Source organism: Trichoplusia ni, unplaced genomic scaffold (genome assembly GCF_003590095.1).
Source record: "Trichoplusia ni isolate ovarian cell line Hi5 unplaced genomic scaffold, tn1 tig00002358, whole genome shotgun sequence".
Lineage (NCBI taxonomy): Eukaryota > Metazoa > Arthropoda > Insecta > Lepidoptera > Noctuidae > Trichoplusia > Trichoplusia ni.
In genome coordinates, this window is record NW_020800267.1 from 1 (window position 1) to 9,748 (window position 9,748).

Below are 9,748 nucleotides of genomic sequence, written 5' to 3' on the forward strand. Positions count from 1 at the left end.
TGAGACTTTTGGATACGCCCGCCAACTCTTAGAATCCCATTATCGTCAATAATCGGACAAAGATTGCGTAGCTTACTACTTTTTGATACATTGCTGTGAGATTTTAACTGTTTTATTTCTTCTTTGAAATATATAGCTTGAAATTGCTTGATACAAATATTTAACGTTAAATTTACTTCTTCCGGTGTAACAATTTTAGAAAAACATCCACGTTTGTCTCGAGGTAATTTAAAATTAAGAAATCGTCTGCAATATGAAATAATTCTTAACATTTTTGACAAATTAGAATATTTATTCCATATAAATTCCTCTTGAATATTTATAGCAGTTAGAGATCTCACACGTTCCTCCTCTCGGGTGTCTTCGATATTTGAAGCACTGAGATTTAGGGTTTCCATAGACAACCAAACCGGTCCATTCCACCATAGTGAATAGTTCGCCAAATCAGGACCTTGTAAGCCCCGTGACGCACAGTCAGCTGGGTTCATATCTGTAGACACGAGACCCCACTGCTCGTAATCTATGATATTCAATATGTCGGACACTCGGTTCCTCACGAATGTGCTCCACCGACTTGGTCCACCTTTCAACCAAGCCAAAACAATAGTGGAATCGGTCCATGCATATAAATTATCTTTAGATACTCCCAACACTTGAGATATCTCTGAGATCAGTTTGGCTGCTAATGCAGCACCACAAAGTTCCAATCTAGGGATGGAAACTTGCTTCTCGATTGGAGCTACCTTTGTTTTTGAAGATATTAGGCGTACGTGCACCTGCTCCTCATTAATAACTCTCACGTACACGGTTGCAGCGAATGCGGCCTGTGATGCATCAGCGAAAGATGGCAACTCAATTTTTGTTACGCGTGTGCAGTGTAACCATCATGGTATGCTAAGGTCTTTGATGCACATCAGGTTTTCACGATATCGCAGCCATTCTGCTTGCAAAATACCGTCAATAGGCTCGTCCCAGTCTAGACCTGTCTTCCACAACTTTTGCATGATCATCTTAGCTATTACTACAACAGGCGCTATTAATCCTAAAGGGTCATAAAGTTTAGCTATTTCGGAAAGAATATGACGTTTTGTGATTGGTTGCTTAGGTTCTGGTAAATTGACAGTATATTCGAAAGTATCGGCTACTCTATTCCAGGTCAAACCTAGCACCTTAATGACACTATTAACTTTAAAGGGCAACTCATTATCATCGCGTTTGTTTTCCCCAATATACTGTAACAAGGCTTCACAATTATTGCTCCATTTTTGAAGTTGAAATCCTCCCGAGTTCATGAGGTTGTTCATCTCGTTGTAGATATCAATAGCTTCTTCTACTGTCTCGCTTCCAGAGAGGAGATCGTCCATATAGTAATCAGTTTCAGTAGTTTTAGCAGCAATAGGGTACTTTAATTTCTCGTCGTGTGCAAGTGCCTGGAGAGATTTTACGGCTAGATACGGTGCACATGCTGTACCGAAGGTCAGCCTCAGTAGTTTGTAATGCTTTACTGGCTCGTTAGCTGATGATCTCCATAATAATCTCTGATAGTCCGTATCTTCTTCCGCTACACGCACCATTCTGAACATCTTAATTATATCTGCTGTAATGCAAATTTTATGAGTCCTCCATCTCATTAATATATGGCGTAATTCTTGTTGTAGTTGAGGACCAACACATAAGTCGTCATTCAAAGAAAATCCATTAGAACCTTTGCACGATGCGTCAAAGACTACACGAACCTTTGTGGTACTCTTGTCCTCTCGAACGACGGCATGGTGAGGAAGATAGACAGCTTTAGAGTTATCAATCTCTGACGAATTAACTTGTAACATATGATTTAAACTAATGTATTCTTCCATGACCTTTTGCTATTTTTCTCTAAGCTTCGAATCTTTTGATAACTTTTTTTCCAAATAATTAAACCTTTTAGCTGCTATTTCCCTCAACCCACCATATTGACATTTCGGGTCCTTATTTTGAAACGGTAACCTTACCACGAATCGTCCAATTTTATCTCTGACAGTTGTGGCTTCATAAAATTCTTCGCATCTTTCTTCCTCCTTAGAAAACTTCCTGTGTATGCTGTTAGGTTCCTTTTCTATCTCCCAAAATTTACGTAATAGCTCGTCCTCTTTCACTTGAACGTGTAGGGTTGTAATGCGTGTGTGTCTTTGCTGAGGTAGATGCTTGTGATATCTTTCCAGATACCACCCAGACAAGGGTTGTATTTTGTGCCAATAGATGACCCTTGGGGTGCTTTATTACGCCGTCTAACAAAACGTCACTATAGACCTCAGCTCCAAGCAGAATATCTATTCTGCCTGGTGTTGTAAAACCTGGATCAGCCAATTCAAGTTCATCAAGTTTTGACCAATCAGGCATTTCAAGATTAATGGTTGGTAGCAGTGCTGTTAGTGTGCGCAGTACATACGCATTGACTCGAACTGACTCCCCAGGATTGTGGCGTGATTTCACGCTAAGTGAAACCATGTATTTAATTCTCGTCTGCCCCTCTCCTACACCTGACACCCAACCACTCACTGATTTACGAGGTAAATTTAATAACTGAACGGTTGCCTCGGTTATAAATGATGCTTGCGACCCTTGGTCTAGCAAAGCCCTAATTATATGTTCGCAACCATTCTTGCTACTAACAAACACTTTAGCAGTAGCTAATAACACAGAATTTGTTTGTATATTTTCACAATGACAAGAAACAACATTTGCATCAGTTGAAGAAGGAGTGGACTTACCTGTGGACTCCTCACTAACGGTACCTGTAGCAGTGTTTTCTCCTCCCTTAGATTTCTCCGTATTTTGGTCTCGCTCGAAGTAAAGAAGGGAGTGGTGACGCCGTCCACACCTCTTGCAACACGCTGACTGACGGCATTTGCACACCGAGTGTGATGACGCAAGGCAGTTGAAACACAGTTTGTTCTTTTGAACGTACTCCTGTCTTTCCTTGGTAGACATGTCGGCGAATTTCTTGCAATGGTAGATATAGTGCTCGCTGTTACATAACGCACACTTGATTTCGCGTTCTTTTCCATCCTTGTTTACATTTGCATGAAAAGCCTTAGGTTTAACAGCTGGTTTCGATTGCGATGATTTTGCCTTGTTACTCTCGATCATTTCCAGCGATCTGAACCTTGATTCTAGGAAATCTCTCAAATCTTGCCAAGTGGGCATGTCGCAATTAGTTGCGCTAAGTCGCTGTTCCCACTGCTTCATAGTTTCTGGATCCAGTTTGGACACAACAAGATAATTGATCATCAAGTCCCATTTGCCACACTCGGCTCCTAAGTTTTTCAATGACTTTAAGCACGTTGACGTCGTATCTACCAAGTGTTTGATCGAACTTGCTGACTCAGTATGTACATATTTTTGTGAAAAAAGAACTCTCAAAATTGCATTGCAATTGAACCTCTTGTTATTATAACGTTTCACTAATTCGATCCACGCGTCATCATAGTTCGCATCTGTAGTTGTGTAGTTACGCAAAATTACTTCTGGTTCTCCCGATAAATTGCTCTTCAAATAATGCAATTTCTCTACTGGTGACAGTTTTGTATTTCTGTGTATTAAGGAAAAAAACAGGTCAAAAAATGTCTGCCATTCCTCATATTTGCCGCTGAATGTGGGTATTTTAATTTTTGGCAATTTGATTTCGTTGCTTTCTGACGACCTTTGACCTTCAGCAGTACTAAGCATTGGAACCGGTATCGTTGCTTCCAGCAATGGCTGAAGAGCTTCCTTGATGGCTGCCTTATATTGTATATACGTTTCTTGAAATACATCGTATATCTTTTCTTTAAAATACGGATTTTTTCTCTCTTCATCTTTAGTCAAACTCACAATAATACCTTTGTGTCCGTCTTTAAAGTTCTTCCAAAACTCTTCTAGCAACTCTAATCTCGTTTCCAAGTACGCTCTTTTAATTCTGTCCTTTGGCGTCTTTTTAAAATTCTTTTCTGCATTCCTTAAATTTTCTAATAGTTCGTATTGATAAGGCACCAGATCTTCCATTGTAACTTAATGTGCTCAATAAAAATACGCGTACACAACTACAAAAGTAGAATAGTTACTGCACAGGTTAATAGTTTATTCCACGGAAAAAATATGTTCACAATGTCCACAAGAGGGTAACCGTTGCGAAATATTATGTTGCACTGTTCGTTAATTACGCACTCAATTGTCTATAATGTTCGTAATCCGATCACTCACTGAATGTTTTTATAATGTTCATCAAAAACACAATCTCACAATTATTCGCAACAGGTTTTTATTTTACTAAATAGCAATAACATAACACTTCTAAGAATCCTTATCGCTTTCTTTTGTTCTCCGCGACGCGCCCGTTCGCTACCGGTCAGCGGTAACATCCGGCTCGAAGGACCAAATGTTTACGGCGATAAGGTTGAGTATTGCCTTTACTGATTTTCGAATTGAAACAACGTGTGGACTGTACGAAGATTTATTTTGAACTAAAACTAATTAGCGTCAAGTGGACTGTAACGACACAAATTAAGTATATATGAATGAGATCTATAGACTAACAAACATCGTAAGCTGTGATTTTGGACAAACTGCAACAAAGAACAGCACAGCAGTACTCACCGCTCGGTCATTCCTGACCCAAAGGATCATTCGTTATCTTGATTATAAAAGTTAACTTTATCTCAGCAATTTTCTCTACTATACTAGAGACCCTTTCCAATGTCAGAGCAACCAAGTACCTCTACAATCTTACTATTGCCAACAGCAACTCATAACTTGAACTAATCGCAAATCTCAAAGCAGGAATATGAGTCATACAAGGCCCACACGCATTCCACCTGAACGCTGAGTCCACCAGACTCCATGGTCTCTCCAAGACCCGATCTCAGCCAGAGCCACCATAGTCTCTGCTACAGTCCCACCTCCGCCAGAGCTACCACGGCCTCTGCTTCGGTCTTACTTCAGCCAGAGCCACACAGGCCTCTGCTTCAGTCTCCACCTCGGCCAGAGCCACCATGGCCTCTGCATCGGTCTAACCTCCGCCAGAGCACTACGGCCTCTGCCTCGATCCTGACCACTGACCAATGACCTAAGATTCCATACCATCATAATTCTCAGCCTCTTTCTCTACTTGAAACGGTACTTAGTTCTCGAACATACATCTGAGATACAGTTACTTTGAATAAAGTCTTTACTTGAGTTAGTAACTAACTCTTTCCCACAAAGTTTAACTCACAAGTTTAATACTCAACACGCATAGCTGAAAATAATGACATGTGGATCAACACCTATCGTCATTCAAATAATAAGAAACTCATTAAAACATAACAGTGCTCAAATTCGATTAACTCTGGAAAATGTTCATCACCACTATTCAATCATAATCATAAACCAAATGACCTTCACTCGGTCCAACACCATGTAACCTTCTCAGGTTACCAAACAGTAGGCAACCTCTATCCGGTCACCACCACACGTAACCTCTATCCGGTCACCAACACACGTAACCTCCATCCGGTTTCAAACACCTCGGCACAAACACCACCAGAGAATCTCAACCTCTCAAGGCTTAATCAAAATAATCTCAAACTAGGTTTGTTCAACATGTCAGTCAATTTCCTGTACACAACCCGCATTGCAAAACAATAACGTTAAAATCTTAAATAGCCAACTTCATAGCAGAACTCTCATTAACTCGTAGTTAATATGCAGCTCCTTAACAAAAATAAATTGTAATCGACCCACCGTTGTGATCCTGCAGGCAGCTCGACCAGAAGCACCAACGTCAAGTTAGTTCTCACTGCAGTCCTCGACTCGTACTCTCTGCACTCCGCACCAGTTTACCTCGATGCTTTTAACGTACAGACATAGCGGACGGCATAGTTTGCTTCTTGAGTAACTGTCCCTTGAAGTTTACATTATAAGACGACACGCTGTAATAAGAACAATCATTAGTTTTCAACATTAAAACCACACAAGAATCACACTCAAGACAATTTGTTTAAACTTCCGATACCTCGCCACATGGCTACAATCATTATACTTACTTGCGTTGAGTTTTTTTTTTTTTACTTACTCGGTACAATAACCATCAAACCTTTAATCCTTTCGTTTTGCCAGAATTCCGATTTAGTCGTAGACTTGAACGTAGTACGCATTAGAAGGCAGCGACATAATATGTAATTCTCCAATATTCATTGTCAGCTCAAATTATCTTGTGGACGTCGACCCATCCCACTTCTGATGTCGGCGTGGCTCTCTTTTGGGTGTCAGGATAGCCGACATCGGGATAGGGTATTCAATAAAACACACATTCACGCCTCATTATCTCATTATCGTTTAATCCTAACCCTATCTGGACATATTCCCAACAACGCCCGCCCGTCACCGCTTGCTAAGCGCGCTGGAGAGAACAAACAGCGCAACAAACTCCCCAGCCTTGCGCTGTCCAATCATTACACATTATTTAGTTACTTTACACAATCTATATTCACAATATTAACAACACAATCATCAATTACGCCTCAACAATTACTAACTTTAATATTACGCAATAATCACTTAGTATCCAATCCACTATTCTAAATTCAAATATACCCGCGCTTCTATTTTACAACCAGCCAGTATTGGCGCGAACAGTAACTATATAGGTTTTATGAATGAGGTTGCGAACTATTTATCACAAATGAGGTTTTAATTATGATTTAATTATTTATTCTCATGCTCATCTCCGACGTATATAAGATTAGCAGAAAATGTCAAGTCGGTAAACCACACTGAGTTACCATTACACACCGACGCGATAAGTTTATTTCTGCTACCTTTCTTAATATTCTGTTTAGGTTTTTCCACTGTTTATTCAAGACTTTAAGTAACATTTCTATGAGGGGTACTCATTCAATTCTGTATTCCTACTGCTTCATAACAGCCGCCTCAAAAGGTACCATGTGCGAGTTGCCCATTTCTGCACTTAAATTGTACATGTATTGCATGTGTCCAATCTAAAAAATCTTTGAGCTTTGTTGTGTGCACCCTATTACCCAAATATAATAAATATCCACATTTTATTTAATTTCTTTCAGAGGTTCCAATGCATCGGTTTCCAGATGCTGTCAAATTTCCTGAACAATTTAAAACCTGGGTCAGTCTTGTTGGTGGCAAAATCGAGACATCTACTGATTTGGAACACTACAAGAAAATGCGAATTTGTGCCATACACTTTATCGACAGTCACAGAAACCGAAATAAACGGTTGAGTGCATTAGCAGTTCCAATGCTTCATTTACCTGGTAAGTTCTAATTAATACATTATCATAAATTTATAATGATTCAGGGATGAATTCATTTAGATTGAATCTTTGCTAGGGTATTTTTTTTTTGTTACTAATCATCAGTCTTATTTCTATATTATATCTTTGTTATGTTTTAATATTTAGTAGGTAAATAATTATTACACAAGTACATTATGGTGCATTTCCACTCGTAGGTCACCTTGGTTAAACTCAGACCTCCTAGGTCTGAGTCAGCAAATGCTAATTTTCTAACCTTTTCACATCCCTACAATTTTAAATTCTATTAATTCACAGGAAAATTGCAATCTCCAGAAACATTGGAACAAGACTCAACCTCTGAACAACCATTACAGTCTACAATATTACAGCCTGATATTACAGGTGAAATGTTTGATTTTTGTTGTTATTTCTTACTAGTATTGTGTTTCTTGTTTTGTGTCAGTCAAGTTCCCTTACTTTCCAAATTCAAATAAATGTTAGAGAATTTCTATACCAGGCATTGAATTCTGGTAATGTAGAATAAAATTCTAATTTTATACATTTGCAGAGCAATTTGGAAGCCAAATTATCTTGGAAACATCGATGCAACACTCCTCATCTCAATCTGCAATTGCAGGTAAAAATTATGCATGTATAATTACTATTATACATATACATACTTATTATTATTCAGTAGGATTCTTATCTTGTAACTATTCTTTGATGTGTTGTTATATTAATTATAACTATTAAATTTCAGGTTCATCTAAAACCATTGCATCTTCAAACCGTGTGACACTAGAGCATAATTATAGTGCAATCACCAGGCCTAAAAGAACAGCTGGAAAAGGTATTAATTTTATTATTGTCTAGGTGCTTGTGGTGCAGTAATACAATAGTAGTTGTCATAATCAATAAGTTTAGGCTGCTTTTAATCTGTGTGTGTATCACATTTCATTTTAAGCATCTTCATACTTAGCCAGTTAAGCAATTCACTTATTAGCTGAACCTACCAATCCATATGGTAGAATACCTGTTGGAGGTTAAAATGGAGTCTAAGCTTTCAACGCTAGCGAAAATACCCTTGTGGACATCCATTTCTTGGGCTTTTTTTTTATGTATATTCCTTTATTTTTTATTTCACATGAACTGCACTAAGTACTGATTTGCCATTCTTAATAAATCTTAAAGTTTTCAATGAGACCACCTGTTTTAAATTCTTTGATTAATCTATGTTTGCGATTGCTTTACATGAAACTCCTCGAATTTCCCATATTAGAACACTTTTATGTTACATTTAGTAAAACAAACATAATTCTCCCACAGATGTAATGGCTCCGTTGTGCTCGAAAATTAGGAATCTCCGGACGCAAATATCACGTTTGCGGAAGAAAGGACAGTCCTTCATGACCAGATTAAAAAATGCTGAGGACCTATCTAATGCAGCTCTTTTTCAGCATTTCGCCAAAAACTTGAAAAGACCGGCTCAATTATTTTTGAGTATGCAAATGCAGGCGTCAAAAAAACCGAAAGGTCGACGTTTCACGACTGAAGAGAAGGTGCTCTCACTGTCACTTTATAAAAAAAGCCCCAAGTGCTATGGTCTTCTGAATATTTTTTTTACGCTGCCATCTACAAAAGCAATGAAGCGATTATTAAGCACGATAAAAATATTCCCAGGAATAAATCCCGTGGTTTTTGAAAAAATTAAAAAAACAGTGCTTGGTAAAGATGTGGGTGATCGTTTGTGCAGTCTGATGTTTGATGAAATGTCTTTGACACCACAGATAAATTATAACGCCCAAAAAGACATTTTTGATGGATTTGCAAACAATAAAAAGAATAAATTTGCAAACCACGCTTTGGTATTTATGGTGAAAGGTGTCAAGACAAATTTCAAACAACCTATCGCCTACTATTTCACGGCCGGGCTGAACAAAATGGAATTAAAACATTTAATCATTGAAGTAGTGAAATATGTTCAAGACTCTGGCCTGGTGATATTGAACACTGTTTGCGACCAAAGCACAGTGAATGTTGGCGCTATAACAGAGCTCATCAACGACACCAAGGGCAAGTATTTGCGACGTGGAAAGGAATGGCGTCATGATGAGATAGACATTAATGGAAAAAAAAATATCCCATTATTTGACGTACCCCACTTGATTGAGGGCATTCGAAACAATTTGATTACGACAAATTTGGTATATATATACCAGTGGCGTGCAGTCCATAGAGACAAAAAGACACTGCCTACCCTGAGAAATTCAGATATTATAGGTACATAATTACTATCCATAAAATAAACAATATTCGTAAAACACGTATCAGCGCCATCTATCTATTACACGTTGTAACATAGATTATGTTCAAGGGAGGATTATCAATATTTCAAAATTAGTACACTTTTTTGCCGAAGTGCGCCACCGCTGGCACCGTTTTCCCGCTGGAAAGACACTTCAACTCGATGTCTCAGTGACGTA

General features: G+C 38.5%; 2 protein-coding genes across 2 annotated transcripts; both read right to left on the reverse strand.

Annotated features, from left to right (window-relative positions):
* Nucleotides 1–884: 884 nt before the first annotated feature.
* On the reverse strand, nt 885–1,574 carry LOC113507532. Its single transcript, XM_026890388.1, has one exon. The coding sequence runs from the start codon at nt 1,572–1,574 to the stop codon at nt 885–887; it is 690 nt and encodes a 229-aa protein (XP_026746189.1).
* Nucleotides 1,575–1,726: 152 nt separating this feature from the next.
* On the reverse strand, nt 1,727–4,023 carry LOC113507533. Its single transcript, XM_026890389.1, has 3 exons — nt 2,751–4,023; nt 1,992–2,134; nt 1,727–1,807 (listed from the first exon to the last, which is right to left on the reverse strand). The coding sequence occupies exons 1-3, from the start codon at nt 4,021–4,023 to the stop codon at nt 1,727–1,729; spliced, it is 1,497 nt and encodes a 498-aa protein (XP_026746190.1).
* Nucleotides 4,024–9,748: the final 5,725 nt, after the last annotated feature.